Source organism: Neoarius graeffei, chromosome 19 (genome assembly GCF_027579695.1).
Source record: "Neoarius graeffei isolate fNeoGra1 chromosome 19, fNeoGra1.pri, whole genome shotgun sequence".
Taxonomy (NCBI): Eukaryota; Metazoa; Chordata; class Actinopteri; order Siluriformes; family Ariidae; genus Neoarius; species Neoarius graeffei.
Window position 1 is genome coordinate 33,853,961 of NC_083587.1, and position 16,475 is coordinate 33,870,435.

General features: G+C 42.4%; 1 protein-coding gene across 1 annotated transcript in view; it reads left to right on the forward strand.

Moving 5' to 3' along the window:
• The window catches only part of LOC132867604 (polycystin-1-like protein 1), a 117,117-nt gene that overhangs the window by 100,233 nt on the left and 409 nt on the right, over positions 1–16,475 (forward strand). Inside the window, exons 39-46 of the mRNA XM_060900587.1 lie at positions 5,266–5,378; positions 5,515–5,749; positions 8,367–8,468; positions 8,562–8,702; positions 12,615–12,749; positions 12,831–13,025; positions 13,132–13,287; positions 15,814–15,951. Coding sequence (XP_060756570.1) covers positions 5,266–5,378; positions 5,515–5,749; positions 8,367–8,468; positions 8,562–8,702; positions 12,615–12,749; positions 12,831–13,025; positions 13,132–13,287; positions 15,814–15,951 — 1,215 coding nt within the window. The remainder of the gene's footprint in view (positions 1–5,265; positions 5,379–5,514; positions 5,750–8,366; positions 8,469–8,561; positions 8,703–12,614; positions 12,750–12,830; positions 13,026–13,131; positions 13,288–15,813; positions 15,952–16,475) is intronic.

Sequence of the window (16,475 nt, forward strand, 5' to 3'; positions counted from 1 at the left end):
ATTGGACCTCAAGGTAACTATGTGTACATTTCTAGGGCCAAAAAGGTACATATACAGTATGTTCCAAAGCAGTATATAAAGGGTACAAATAAATACCTTTGAGGGTACTGCCCTAGTGACAAGCCATTGTGCACCTAAAGGCACAATAATATACAACCCCGATTCCCAAAAAGTTGGGACAAAGTACAAATTGTAAATAAAAACGGAATGCAATAATTTACAAATCTCAAAAACTGATATTGTACAGGGAGTGCAGAATTATTAGGCAAGTTGTATTTTTGAGGATTAGTTTTATTATTGAAAAACAACTATGTTCTTGATGAACCCAAAAGACTCATAAATATCAAAGCTGAGTATTTTTGGAAGTTGGAGTAGGGCTTTCTTAGTTTTAGCTATCTTAGGAGGATATCTGTGTGTGCAGGTGACTATAACTGTGCATAATTATTAGGCAACTTAACAAAAAACAAACATATACCCATTTCACTCATTTATTTTCACCAGGGAAACCAATATAACAACTCAACATTCACTAATATACATTGCTGGCATTCAAAAAAAAAAAATCAGTGACTAATATAGCCACCTTTCTTTACAAGGACACTCAAAAGCCTGCCATCCATGGATTCGGTCAGTGTTTTGATCTGTTTGCGATCAACATTGCGTGCAGCAGCAACCACAGCCTCCCAGACACTGTTCAGAGATGTGTACTGTTTCCCCTCCTTGTAGATCTCACATTTGATGAGGGACCACAGGTTTTCTATGGGGTTCAGATCAGGTGAACAAGGAGGCTTTTCTATGGGGTTCAGATCAGGTGAACAAGGAGGCCACGTCATTAATCTTTCTTCCTTTAGACCCTTTCTGGCCAGCCATGCTGTGGAGTTCTTGGATGCGTGTGATGGAGCATTGTCCTGCATGAAAATCATGTTTTTCTTGAAGGATGCTGACTTTTTCCTGTACCACTGCTTGAAGAAGGTGTCTTCCAAAAACTGACAATAGGACTGGGAGTTGAGCTTGACGCCATCCTCAACCCGAAAAGGTCCCACAAGCTCATCTTTGATGATACCAGCCCATACCAGTACCCCACCTCCACCTTCCTGGCGTCTGAGTCGGACTGGAGCTCTCTGCCCTTTGCTGATCCAGCCACGAGCCCATCCATCTGGCCCATCAAGACTCACTCTCATTTCATCTGTCCATAAGACCTTAGAAAAATCAGTCTTGTGATACTTCTTGGCCCAGTCTTGACGTTTCATCTTGTGTGTCTTGTTCAGTGGTGGTCATTTTTCAGCCTTTGTTACCTTGGCCGTGTCCCTGAGTATTGCACACCTTGTGCTTTTTGACACTCCAGTGATGTTGCAGCTCTGAAATATGGCAAAACTGGTGGCGAGTGGCATCTTGGCAGCTTCACGCTTGACTTTCCTCAGTTCACGGGTAGTTAGTTTGCGCCTTTTTTTTTCAACGCGCTTCTTGCGACCCTGTTGACTATTTTGAATGAAGCGCTTGATTGTTCGATGGTCACGCTTCAAAAGCTGGGCAATTTTAAGAGTGCTCCATCCCTTTGCAATATATGTCACTATTTTTTACTTTTCTGAGTCCGTCAAATCCCTCTTCTGACCCATTTTGCCAAAGGAAAGGAAGTTGCCTAATAATTTTGCACACCTGATATAGGGTGTTGATGTCATTAGACCACAACCCTTTTCATTACAGAGATGCACATCACCTGGTATGCTTAATTGGTAGGAGGCTTTCAAGCCTATGCAGCTTGGAGTAGGCCAACATGCATAGAGAGGGTAATGTGGTCAACATACTCATTTGCCTAATAATTCTGCACTCCCTGTATTCACAATAGAACATAGGCAACATATCAAATGTCGAAAGTGAGACATTTTGAAATTTCATGCCAAATACTGGCTCATTTGAAATTTCATGACAGCAACACATCTCAAAAAAGTTGGGACAGGGGCAATAAGAGGCTGGAAAAGTTAAAGGTACAAAAAAGGAACAGCTGGAGGACCAAATTGCAACTCATTAGGTCAATTGGCAATAGGTCATTAACATGACTGGGTATAAAAAGAGCATCTTGGAGTGGCAGCAGCTCTCAGAAGTAAAGATGGGAAGAGGATCACCAATCCCCCTAATTCTGCACCGACAAATAGTGGAGCAATATCAGAAAGGAGTTCGACAGTGTAAAATTGCAAAGAGTTTGAACATATCATCATCTACAGTGCATAATATCATCAAAAGATTCAGAGAGGGGGCGTCGTGGCTCAGGTGGTTAAGGCGCCATACCATGAATGCGGGCGACCCGGGTTCGATTCCGGCCCGAGGTCATTTCCCGATCCCTTCCCGTCTCTCTCTCTCCCGCTCATTTCCTGTCTCTACACTGTCCTATCCAATAAAGGTGCAAAAAGCCCAAAAAAATATCTTTAAAAAAAAAAGATTCAGAGAATCTGGAAGAATCTCTGTGCGTAAGGGTCAAGGCCGGAAAACCATACTGGGTGCCCGTGATCTTCGGGCCCTTAGACGGCACTGCATCACATACAGGCATGCTTCTGTATTGGAAATCACAAAATGGGCTCAGGAATATTTCCAGAGAACATTATCTGTGAACACAATTCACCGTGCCATCCGCCGTTGCCAGCTAAAACTCTATAGTTCAAAGAAGAAGCCGTATCTAAACATGATCCAGAAGCGCAGACATCTTCTCTGGGCCAAGGCTCATTTAAAATGGACTGTGGCAAAGTGGAAAACTGTTCTGTGGTCAGACAAATCAAAATTTGAAGTTCTTTATGGAAATCAGGGACGCCGTGTCATTCGGACTAAAGAGGAGAAGGATGACCCAAGTTGTTGTCAGCACTCAGTTCAGAAGCCTGCATCTCTGATGGTATGGGGTTGCATTAGTGCGTGTGGCATGGGCAGCTTACACATCTGGAAAGACACCATCAGTGCTGAAAGGTATATCCAGGTTCTAGAGCAACATATGCTCCCATCCAGACGACGTCTCTTTCAGGGAAGACCTTGCATTTTCCAACATGACAATGCCAAACCACATACTGCATCAATTACAGCATCATGGCTGCGTAGAAGAAGGGTCCGGGTACTGAACTGGCCAGCCTGCAGTCCAGATCTTTCACCCATAGAAAACATTTGGCGCATCATAAAACGGAAGATACGACAAAAAAAGACCTAAGACAGTTGAGCAACTAGAATCCTACATTAGACAAGAATGGGTTAACATTCCTATCCCTAAACTTGAGCAACTTGTCTCCTCAGTCCCCAGACGTTTACAGACTGTTGTAAAGAGAAAAGGGGATGTCTCACAGTGGTAAACATGGCCTTGTCCCAACTTTTTTGAGATGTGTTGTTGTCATGAAATTTAAAATCACCTAATTTTTCTCTTTAAATGATGCATTTTCTCAGTTTAAACATTTGATATGTCATCTATGTTCTATTCTGAATAAAATATGGAATTTTGAAACTTCCACATCATTGCATTCCGTTTTTATTTACAATTTGCACTTTGTCCCAACTTTTTTGGAATCGGGGTTGTACTTTATTTTCGAAGAGTGCATATGGATTTTAAAAAATGACGTAATTGTTGATATGGTGACGTTTTCTGTGTGAACGCATTTATTTAACACTTTTTCAAGGACTTTCCAGTGTCAGTGCTTTGCAACAGTCAGTAGTAAAGCTGTTAAATTTTTCAACACAAGGAAAAAATGTATCGGGACTTTGAAAATGATCAACTTCATGACGGTAACACATCACACCTCACCATTATTGATCCTGTTTTTCTGATAATGGAACACAGCACTGTGTTTTATTTTTTACTTTACAGATAGCTGCACAAACAGCTCCATTACTCTTTAGCCATTTTTGTTGTTTGTGCTTCAGTTCACAAAGAAAATTCGATTTTTCTATTATAATTCTAATAAAATTATAATAGAACATTTGAATATAAATAATATATTCATAATATACATTTAATATAAAGAATAATATATATCATTATTATTTATCTATGTAATGAGTGGCAAAGTTTGTTTGTTTGTTTATTTGTTTGTTTGTCTTGACCTAACGTCACCATTTCTAGACTGATTTTTGCCAAATTTGGCAAATAGGTCGGGGGATGACCCGGAATTTTGCAGATATAAATAAAATTCATGTACGGGCCTCAGGGAGGTCCCTGGGGGCCACAGAATCCACCCACCCCCTCCCTCAATGCCTTTCATGTTACATTTATCAACACAAACTCTCGACAGATCACTAAATTTAGCACATAGGTACAGGAGAGAACCACAATTTGGCAGGACTCTGAAATTTCATTTTTGGGTCCCAGGGGGTCCCTGGTGGGCCCCTGAGTGGTGGATGTTTGGATTTTTGTTTGTCTTGGGTTAACATCACCATTGCTCGATGGATCTTCAACAAATTTGACATGGAAGTCTGGGGGCAACCCAGAATTCTGCAATGCTGGGTAACCTGCTGATATTATATAAATATACTACATAAATATAAAGAATAATAATTTATAATATAAAATTCAAATTCTATTATACCAAGCTTGCTCATTGAGGATAGATTAGGGATAAAATTAGCTCATGTTTAAAGTCATTAAAATTCTGTAAAGCTGCTTTGTGATGATGTCTATTGTTAAAAGCGCTATACAAATAAACTTGACTTGACTATTTAATGCTAACACCTTGTTTGGCATCTTTTTTTGTAAGACTACTCATTTGACTCATTGCTCTAGTGCAAAACTGAAGAAGATCATTTTCAGATACCAGACATGTCATAACTGATCAAATCCATCCATCCGTCCATCCATCCATCCCTTATCTGTAGCCGCTTATCCTGTTCTACAGGGTCGCAGGCAAGCTGGAGCCTATCCCAGCTGACTACGGGCGAAAGGCGGGGTACACCCTGGACAAGTCGCCAGGTCATCACAGGGCTGACACATAGACACAGACAACCATTCACACTCACATTCACACCTACGGTCAATTTAGAGTCACCAGTTAACCTAACCTGCATGTCTTTGGACTGTGGGGGAAACCGGAGCACCCGGAGGAAACCCACGCGGACACGGGGAGAACATGCAAACTCCACACAGAAAGGCCCTCGTCGGCCGCTGGGCTCGAACCCAGAACCTTCTTGCTGTGAGGTGACAGTGCTAACCACTACACCACCGTGCCGCCCCATTTTAAGACAATGCTTTGAAAATTTTTAAGTCTAAAATGGAAACCTTTGACTATTTTTTTTTCTTTTCAGGCTTCACCTGGAGATCTCGCATCTATTTTTAGTCTTTTCACTGAACCTCACCAATGTGGGAAACTCAGGTGTTATAAGGGAGCAGGATCTCATGTCCCCTTAGGAAAAAACAGGTGAAAATATGCTTTGATTAAACGTATACATTTTGTATTAAAGAAACATGTTACCTTAAAGTTCCCTGAACTCACATGATCTGCTCTCTCCCTTAACATTTTACAAACCGTTTCCATCACTTCTGTTCTCTTGCAGGTCTGAAGCATCTAGCAGGTTTACGAAACTGTGGACTTCAGGCTGGATGGGCATCTCCACCCACGCCGTAATGCTGCAGTTCACTTTATACAGCCCTGTTTATAACCTTTTTACTACGGTCACTATGCTTGGAGAAATGTCGTGCATGGGAGCTGTTCTATCCTCAGTCTTCGTTTACTCTACTAGACTTCATCACTCCGCCTCTGCCCTTGATTACTGCATTACAGCTGGAGAGGTGCGAAAGCAAGGGCAGTCTTATCAGGCTTATCTTCCTGCTCATATCACATGACGCCTGGTAGTCAGTACAGTAGCAGGGCTGATAGCAATAGTTTTATTTCAAAGGTTATATTCATGGGGGTGATGGTATGTCGGATTTGAGAGTATATGAAAGTACTTTAAAAAAGTAAAAAGTTCTCAGCCTCACCCGGAAATAAGGGGCGTGACTCCCTTTTTGGGGTATAACTGAATACTATAAAGCCTTATATCACTGTCCACAAAAACTCAAATGAAAGAAGCAAACAAAGAAAAAAGGAGAGGAAAGAAAGCTTCGAGCTGGCGTGCTGTTGCTCCAGGACAATGCGCCCGTCCACACAGCACAGGTGGCAGTGGCACCAGCAGCCAAATGTGGCTTTGAACTGTTGCCCCATGCACCTTACTCATCCAACCTGGCACCGTCTGACCTCTGTCTGTTTCCCAAACTGATATCCCACTTGCGTGGTCGCCATTTTCAGAGTGATAATGAAGACATCCATGCTGTTAAGGAGCATCTGGAGGCTCAAGATGTGACCTTCTTCTGCGACAGGATAGCGAAGCTTGAACATCAGTGGATCAAGTGCATTGAAGTTAAAGGGGAACTGAAGTTATTTTTAAACTTGCTTTATTTCTTAGTTAACGTGTTTATTCAATTACGTTTTTGGTTTTATTAACCTTATATCATGACTCGTATTGGCATACAGTATTATATTACACTTCTCGGCCTTTTCGGTTTTTAGCCATGTTGAATGTAGTTCGTATGGTCCACGGCAGGCATCACTGATCCACGTGATCTTCATGAGACATGCGAGACTTCAAAAGTGAAGTGTCAGCGCTGGCATTTTGAAAACTGTTGACACAGCGGCCAGATCGCCATATCATTCCAATTTAGATTCATTTCGAGATTTGCCAGCTTCATCAGTGATGGAGTGTCAGTTCTGCGTGCTGTGGCGCGTGCACCTGAAGGCACGCCTCGGGCTGCGCGCGCACCGAGTGGACTCCAGCATGCGTGCCGTGAATAAGGCGCACTTGAGCTCAATTAAGGAATGATGTGTTTGCCTATTTAAGGACTGTGCTGATGCATTTGCATCGCGAAGTATTACGATACGCATTACCGAGCCTTTCTACCCGTTGTCTTGATTTCCTGTTTCACGTTCTTGTCCTTGTTTAACCGTTGATGTAGTGTTTGCGCCTCGACCGACCCGTATTCTCGTTTTTGATCTAGCCTGCCATTTTGGATTGTTTGCCTGTGTATATATTGTCTCACTGTATATATATTCTGCACTTTATTAAACTGTATACGTCTGCACATACATCCGTCTCCCTCGCGTACGTGACATGGAGATTATTCTGTACGACTTCAAACCAACGTGGAGTAGAGAAGAGTTGGAAAGATGACAGGATAAGGACGAGTCCATCGTGCTGGTGTTTACGTCATGACTGTCGCACAATTAAAACGTGCCAGATCAGTCGGCTGGTGGGTTTTCAAAATAATAAATACAGTACATGCATGTATTTTTGGGATAAATACATATTATACTGAGTGCATTTCCCACATAATCCTCACTAAGGTTTCGGACAGCACTACAAAATGGTGTTCCCACTATATAGTGCCCTATATAGTGAGTAGGGAGCGATTTTGGACACAGGGAAAACTTCCGGCTTGATTACATCAGCATACAAAGGAGGGCGTGCGCGTCTTTTGACAACGTTGGCAGATGTTGGTCGCTTTGATTTCCGCTGTACATTTTACTTCCGTCCTACGATGTCTCGCACAGGTCTCAGCCAATCTCGTTTGCTTTGACATATGGACTGTACATAGCATGTTTCAAACACTCATAACTTGCTATAGCAGTGACAAAATAGCTGTCAGAAATGCATTCCGATATTTTATAAAATTAGATAAATAGAATTTTGATCATTAAAAATTTGACTTGGGCGGCACGGTGGTGTAGTGGTTAGCGCTGCCGCCTCACAGCAAGAAGGTCCGGGTTCGAGCCCCGTGGACGGCGAGGGCCTTTCTGTGCGGAGTTTGCATGTTCTCCCCGTGTCCGCGTGGGTTTCCTCCGGGTGCTCCGGTTTCCCCCACAGTCCAAAGACATGCAGGTTAGGTTAACTGGTGACTAAATTGACTGTAGGTGTGAATGTGAGTATGAATGGTTGTCTGTGTCTATGTGTCAGCCCTGTGATGACCTGGCGACTTGTCCAGGGTGTACCCCGCCTTTCGCCCGTAGTCAGCTGGGATAGGCTCCAGCTTGCCTGCGACCCTGTAGAAGGATAAAGTGGCTAGAGATGATGAGATGAGATGAAATGATTAAGGTTGTACTCAACTGGAATCAAAAAAACACTAGATTTATAGTCAGGAATTTGCCAAAATTTACATATTTTATTTATTAAATAATGATGCTTCTTTTTTCTTTTTTTTTCAAAGCTGGGATGTCCATGAAACAAATTAATTCTTGTTATACAAGCTGTTTTCTCACCATCTTATATATTTTTTTCTCTTTATAAAAAAGATCGACTGTTATGAATCTTATATGAATATGCTGTGAGTGGATCTTTTTTTTTTCTTAGCCACTTCCATCTCTTTACCCCTGCAGCTTCTGCTGCTCTTCCTCACTCTGCTTCAACTCTACTGTCAAACATATGTCATCACTCAGAGAGGACGGCGTTACTGGACAGACTTACGGAACTGGCTAGAAGTAATTTCCATAGCTCTTATACAGTGTGTCTTAATTTCCTTGTGCTATAGATCACACTGACAACTAATCACATACATTATCTCTGTCATGCAGGTGACTGCAGTCCTGCTGAGTCTTCTGTGCTTCGGCTGTTCGGTGCATCATTTCACACTGATCGCAGATACAGTGGAACGTCTGCAAAGAGAAGATTTCAAAACATTTGTCGACTTAAGTTCTGCTGCCTCTTGGGAACAGGTAGTAGACATATACAGTACCGGTGAAAAGTTTGGACACACCAAGTCATTCATAGGTTTTTGTGTCTTTTGACTACATGGTAGAACAATACCGAAGACATCAAAACTATGAAACAAAAGTGTTAAAAAGCAAAATATGTTTGATATTTTAGATTCCTCAAATGTTGTTTAATATTTTAGATTCCCCCGTTTACCTTGATGACGCTTTTCACTCTATCGGCATTATCTTAACCAGCTTCATGAGGGAGTCACCTGGAATACTTTTCAATTAACAGGTGCCTTGTCAAAAGTTAATTACTGCAATTTCTTGCCTTCTTAGTGCGTTTGAGATCAAACAGTAAAGAGTAAATAATACAGTAAACAGCCCTATTCCACAACTGTAGTAATCCATATTATGCCAAGAACCGCCCAGCTAAGTAAAGAGAAACGACATCCGTCATTACTTTAAAGTGAATGTAATGTCCCTAAACCACTTTTTTCCTTGTACAAAGCAACAATCATTATGTTGCTTGACCATGTGTTTTCGAACCATAGCTGATCCAAAAGGCCATAAGTTAATAGAAAATCAGTAAGACACGGAATCTGCCAAGACTGAACCAAAAGATCCTGAAGGAGTGCGTGACATCACACATGTAACAATCCAGGTATCAATTTCGTTCCGGTGCACAGCAGTGGTTAGACCAGTCTCGATATGGAATCACGTTTTGGAGAGAATTCTGATAGTGATCGGGATTCTTATATGTCGGATGAAGAGGCAGAAGATTATCAAGGATATTCCAAGCCCCCAAGACGAGAAACTGCCAGTTCACTCAGTTCACAACAGTCCCACTCACCACCGATAGTGCACCACCAGTCAGAGAGAATTGGAAACCCAGATTAGTTTGTGGATTATTATTCTAATCTGGCCACTGCAAAATATCTCATCTCATCTCATTATCTCTAGACGCTTTATCCTGTTCTACAGGGTCGCAGGCAAGCTGGAGCCTATCCCAGCTGACTACGGGCGAAAGGCGGGGTACACCCTGGACAAGTCGCCAGGTCATCACAGGGCTGACACATAGACACAGACAACCATTCACACTCACATTCACACCTACGCTCAATTTAGAGTCACCAGTTAACCTAACCTGCATGTCTTTGGACTGTGGGGGAAACCGGAGCACCCGGAGGAAACCCACGCGGACACGGGGAGAACATGCAAACTCCACACAGAAAGGCCCTCGCCAGCCGCTGGGCTCGAACCCAGGACCTTCTTGCTGTGAGGCGACAGCGCTAACCACTACACCACTGTGCCGCCCCGCTGCAAAATATAGGGAAAATATTTACATGTACCTCAGTAAATGCAGAATTATAATCTTTAAAACGTACACTTATTCAGTGTAATTATTGAAAGAAAATATGAAGTGGGTGATAATAGGGGAATCGACGAACTGTCCAAATGTCAGATCAAATGTCATTTATTAAATAAATGGGTTTCTTTTTTGCTCCAATAATTCCCATGTGGTTGTTCTGGTGGTGATGAATACTTGGTGAATCAGATTTATTATCAGTAGGCGATACAAAATCTGCCCGCTTCGTTTTCACAAACCTGACCCACTGCCGCTTTAGATGAGTGACATTTCTCAAACTCATGAACCGAATGTCCTGTTGTATATGGATTTGAACATCCAAACACAACTCGGCGCTTTCCCATCGTTATTTTTTAAGATTCCAACAACAATGTCCAGTTTCAGTGAGTAAACAAGCACAGAGTCAGATGAACGGAAATTACCCAGATAACCGGGGTTCCACGCATGACGTCATGCGAGATTTGCCCTGAGGCAAGGCTGCCTTTTTCCGGGATCCAGAAGCCGCGATTTATCGATAGTTTTGTGCTTGATAATAAAATAACAAATAATTAATATTATTTTTCCCCCTGCTTTATTAATTCATTTTCGTCGTTACTAATGATATATATTCATTTTAAAGCATTACAATAAGGCATTACATACACTAAGACATGAAGTGGCTTCTAATTAATAAAAATAAAGAAAAAACATTGAATTCAAAGGTGTGTCCAAACTTTTGACTGATACTGTAGAGATGTTGCAGATTAATCTTACCTAGAATTTGACTCTCCAGCTTCTGAATTGGTCAAAAGACCTGTCATGGCGACTGCAAGCACAAATGCAATACAGTATTTAGGCAGTTCAATTCAAACTCTTAGTGTCGTTCATTTGAGAAGCTTGGAACGCAGAAATCCTTTTTAAAATGCAGATCCAAACACCTGACTTGAGGCGATGTTAAAGAGGTGAACTCTGACCTCTTACAAGTAAGCACCGGTGAAGTCCGATTGCAGTAATCATGAGCATACCACAGGAAATCTAAATTATTACATAAATTATTAAATTATCTATTGAAGATTTTTGCATGGACGTTTCCGTCCCCTCACACAACCCTCATGGTTTGGTCTGGTTTACATTTGTGCAGCATGAAACTGAAAAGCAAAAGTCTCAGTTTCTATCTGATCTGCACTTGGCCCAAGTGAAAATGTTGTCAAGGGAAAAAACAAACCGTGTACTCAACTGTACCATGGGTATAAAACATGACACAAATGTTTGTCACTCAAGGGTAAAGCTTTTGTCCCTTTGGTGTGTATCCTTCCGCTGGGGAAATGACTGTAGTGTACATTTAAGGCTCATTTAACTACATAATTGGACTCTAAGGATCCCTGCTGAACCTTTGAGCAAACATAATTTTATTGTGTATATTGTCTGCGACCTGGAACCGGATAAGCGGCAGGAAATGGATGGATGGATTGTTGATACCATTGGGAACGAAAATCTCCCTGTACTGTACATTTGTTACTGACGGTGCAGGAAAGCCAGAGATGGGTGGATGTAATGGCATAGTTTCTTTAACCAGTTACTGTATATGGGCAATTCTTCAGCACTCAGCAGAGAGGCCAAAATGATGAAATTATTAAGACTGCCTTAACTTGTCAGCTCACTGATGTTACTAAAGTATGGAATCCAAGGCAAAATGTACTGAAAACCATATTTAAAACTCATCACCCCAGTGTCGCTTCAGAGAAATCTTGGTTTGAATTTTAAGAAACGAACGTTCAGTTTTTTCTAACGTAATTCTGTTACTGACTTTTCTTTCCTTATAAAAGATTTTGCGTTCAGAGTTAAACATGGCCAATATTTCTGTGCTTTTTTTAGGGTCAAAAGATACCCCATACATTGTGAATTTGTTATTTAATACCATTATCTTGAGCACTGCAACGAAAAAAAGTTACCATATTTTGCTGTGAATGTAATTCTATTAAGGGCAGCCCGATGATGTAGTGGTTAGCACTGTCGCATCACAGCAAGAAGGTTCTGGGTTTGAGCCCAGTGGCTGACGGGGGCCTTTCTGTATGGAGTTTACATGTTCTCCCCGTGTCCATGTGGGTTTCCTCCGGGTGTTCCGGTTTTCCCCACAGTCCAAAGACATGCAGGTTAGGTTAACTGGTGACTCTAAATTGACCGTAGGTGTGAGTGTGAATGGTTGTTTATCTCTATACTATGTCAGCCCTGTGATGATCTGGCGACTTGTCCAGGGTGTACCCCACCTCTTGCCCGTAGTCAGCTGGGATAGGCTCCAGCTTGCCCGAAACCCTGCACAGGATAAGCGGTTACGGATAATGGATGGATGTAATTCCATTACCAAAAGTATTTGAGTAATTTCATCAGCATTCAACACATAGGCAGACAGACGAGGATATCAGTAATGAAGAAAAACAAGGAGCAAATAGGGAGCACTTGCGGTACAACAAACAGAGGGTTGAATATAATAATTCCAGATTGTAAAATAAAACTGCTCTATTTTGGATTAATTTAAAGGGAATACATGGAAAATAACCTCTATATGAACTCTTTGTCTTCGACAGTGCACTCAATCACTATATGGGCTCCTTATGTTCATTGTTCTGATTAAATGTTGCTTCTTGCTACGGCTAAATGAAACCATGGCCACAGCTGTATCTACAATGATGGTCATCTTCTCCAGCCTGCTTTGGCCTCTGGTACACACACATTCACATTGAGAACACACTGATTTGAATGAAGTTGTGCAGCCTGCTTGATTTTTTGCTTTTTGATTTCAGGTAATTGGTGTGATCCTTGTTTTTGCTTTCTCCACCCTGGGGAACCTGGTCACCTTGCCAAAATCAGTTTATTCTGTTATTACACATGGGTTTGGTAGTGGAAAGCTTGGTGATCTGCACAAAAATCAAGCTTCTTGGACGCTTTGCTGCTACGGAGCCTTAATCTGCATAGTGTCTTTTGCACTGAAAGCGATGGTACGAGGGTGTGTAGCAAGTTCACTGAAAGAATACAGTCCACTTTGAATAATACACATTAATACTCCTTCAAACTGTTTCTTTCATTTGCATTGATGTTTAACAGGCAGCTGGTGTTGTCGGTTCAGTCGTGAAAAGGGCAAAGCGTAAAAGGAGAAAACATCATCTGTCTGTGACCGAGATCTGCGCTTATATCCAGGATGTGGCACTGGCACTTGTTGGCAAAGGCAGACAGAAATGGGCTGTTCATATTAACAGTAATGTAAGGGACATTTTAATACTGTATGTGCCTTTCTATGGGTGTTCATAAACATATTTTTGCTTTTACAAAGCTTAGACATCAACAGGGCTGAGGACTTAACAGAATAGGCGAGAGCAGGGGGGCTTGGAATGGGGGAGACTTGGGGCAGTTTGTATTCCCAGAAATTAATCTCAACCAATCAGGTTTTAGATTATGTCAGAAGTCAGATGTTACCCCTTAACCTGCTTTTGCGCCAGAACAAGTTGTTCCTGGAGCAAGTTGCCTCGGTGCAATTACGCGTCTAAACACAATTTGTTCCGGAACAAGTTGGCACCAGTGGGTGCAACTTGCTCCTCCTTTCAAGGTGGCGCAACTTGTTCTGGAACATCTTGTTCCTGCTTACCATCTAAACAAGATCAGTGGCAAGTAGAAGGGCTTATGCATGTGCAGTAGCATTCATCCAAGTCATTTATCATCTGGACAAGGCCGCTTTGCAGCAAATTTGTACCTTTCATAGCTCCAGACTGAGCGTTGTACCGGTTGGACAACGAGAAGAACTACTGTTATCAACGTAAACATAAAAGTGATTCTCTTCCGCTGTTGATGTTCTTGGAACATCCTGATGCGACGCTGTGCATTTGTGTTCTGCATCCTTCATCTCCGTCTTTTTCTTATAAGAGCCATGAAAACGTTGAAAAACATGAAAGCATGCCTTTTGTCATCACCCACCATTTTGCTTCTGATCACTGATTTGCGCATGCACACTTTCGTGTTCACCTGTCTAACTTCCGGTTTGCCACTGATAGAGCGTGAGCGTGTAAACACAAAGAAAAGTGGGCACAACTTTTTCCTGGCGCAACCTGTTCCCACTGCCCATGTAAAAAGCAGCTTTAGAGTAACCTACTTCCTTTGGAGCCACGAAGCTGGACACTGCAGTAAGGTCTGTGCAGTTAAATATTTTTGTCAACCAAAACATGTATTTTCTACTTCGCCTCCACCTCCATTCTATGGTGTAATGTATGCTGGGGAATTTGGGATTTGTTAGGAATTAAAGTATGTAGCCTGGAGTTACCATGTACAATATTATTTATTAAACTTCAATTCTGGGGAAAAACATTTAAGGATTTTTTTTTCCAAAATGGCCAGATGGGGAGAGCTGGGACAGTTCATTATGATAGTTTTTTTTCTTGTGGTTTACAAGTATAAAATTGTTTTAAATGTTTGTTAAACATGTGGGTGTGTCCCTGCATGAGGATTAAGCTTATTTCATTCCTTCGTGAGAATGGAGCTGTTTTGTCGAGTCAGGTTTTGGGTAAACTGACATTTTTCTATCGCTGAACCAGCATTGTGTGTTCATCCAGTTCATATGTTACAAGTCTCATCTCATTATCTCATCTCATTATCTGTAGCCGCTTTATCCTTCTACAGGGTCGCAGGCAAGCTGGAGCCTATCCCAGCTGACTACGGGCGAAAGGCGGGGTACACCCTGGACAAGTCGCCAGGTCATCACAGGGCTGACACATAGACACAGACAACCATTCACACTCACATTCACACCTACGGTCAATTTAGAGTCACCAGTTAACCTAACCTGCATGTCTTTGGACTGTGGGGGAAACCGGAGCACCCGGAGGAAACCCACGCGGACACGGGGAGAACATGCAAACTCCACACAGAAAGGCCCTCGCCGGCCCCGGGGCTCGAACCCAGGACCTTCTTGCTGTGAGGCGACAGCGCTAACCACTACACCACCGTGCCGCCCTATGTTACAAGTTTTTTAGAATAAATAAAATTAAACATGGGCGGCACGGTGGTGTAGTGGTTAGCGCTGTCGCCTCACAGCAAGAAGGTCCGGGTTCGAGCCCCGTGGCCGGCGAGGGCCTTTCTGTGTGGAGTTTGCATGTTCTCCCCGTGTCCGCATGGGTTTCCTCCGGGTGCTCCGGTTTCCCCCACAGTCCAAAGACATGCAGGTTAGGTTAACTGGTGACTCTAAATTGAGCGTAGGTGTGAATGTGAGTGTGAATGGTTGTCTGTGTCTATGTGTCAGCCCTGTGATGACCTGGCGACTTGTCCAGGATGTACCCTGCCTTTCACCCGTAGTCAGCTGGGATAGGCTCCAGCTTGCCTGCGACCCTGTAGAACAGGATAAAGCGGCTAGAGATAATGAGATGAGATGAGAAAACGTGAAGTCTGAAGGCCAGTTTATGTGACAAGCTGAGAAACTAATGTTGTGGTAAGAGGGTATAGTGAATCCTCTCTAATGCCATATGAATGTGACGCAACCTGCAAAGAATTTCACACAATCTACAAAAGCTGAAAACGTGTCCCAAGTCTCCCCGCTCTCCCCTACATGAAAGAGGATTGGTAAGACAATAAATAAGTAACCACACAAGAACAAAAAATCCAGATTGGGGGACTACATGTGCTTGTATGCATAGATTCAAATATTTTTATATCACTGATTACATTATTATGATCACTGAGAATGTGAAAGAAATCATTACAAACCTGATCATGTAACAGATTACCATTTCTGTTTTTGCGCAGAATTTCGTCCTGGAAGAGTTTGAGGATCTCGTTGATGAGCTCCTGCTCAAGCTCAATGTCATTTACAGTAGCGATGAAGACCAGAACTACTATCCGGACCAGGGTCCTCTCCAATCGGGATATGAGTACAGTTCAGAGGTAGACTTTATAACTATTCAACCATCTCTTATACTCCATCTATTCATCTTTATACTGCAATGCTGCTACCTTCTCAAATCGGATTGATCAGAAGCTGAGTATTAATTGTGCATCACAGAAGCTCTAGTAGTAGGGCCAAGTGCAATGCAAATCACAGGTTTATGTAAAAATGCATTCATTCAAATGCATTAACATTTCTAGTAATCCAGTAGCTATGACGCTGCTTCACAGATTTTAAGACTAAACATAAGCAGATAAACACATACTGGGCACGGTGGTGTAGTGGTTAGCACTGTTGCCTCACAGCAAGAAGGTTCTGGGTTCGAGCCCAGTGGCCGACGGGGGCCTTTCTGTGTCAGCTGGGATAGGCTCCAGCTTGCCTGCGACCCTGTAGAACAGGATGAACGGCTACAGATAATGGATGGATGGAAGGAGTCTCCAGTGTCAGCACTTTTGCAACAGTTAGTAATGTTTCTGCTATAGGAGAATCTTCAAGATGGAGGGTTTTGTGTTTCTTAGTAAGA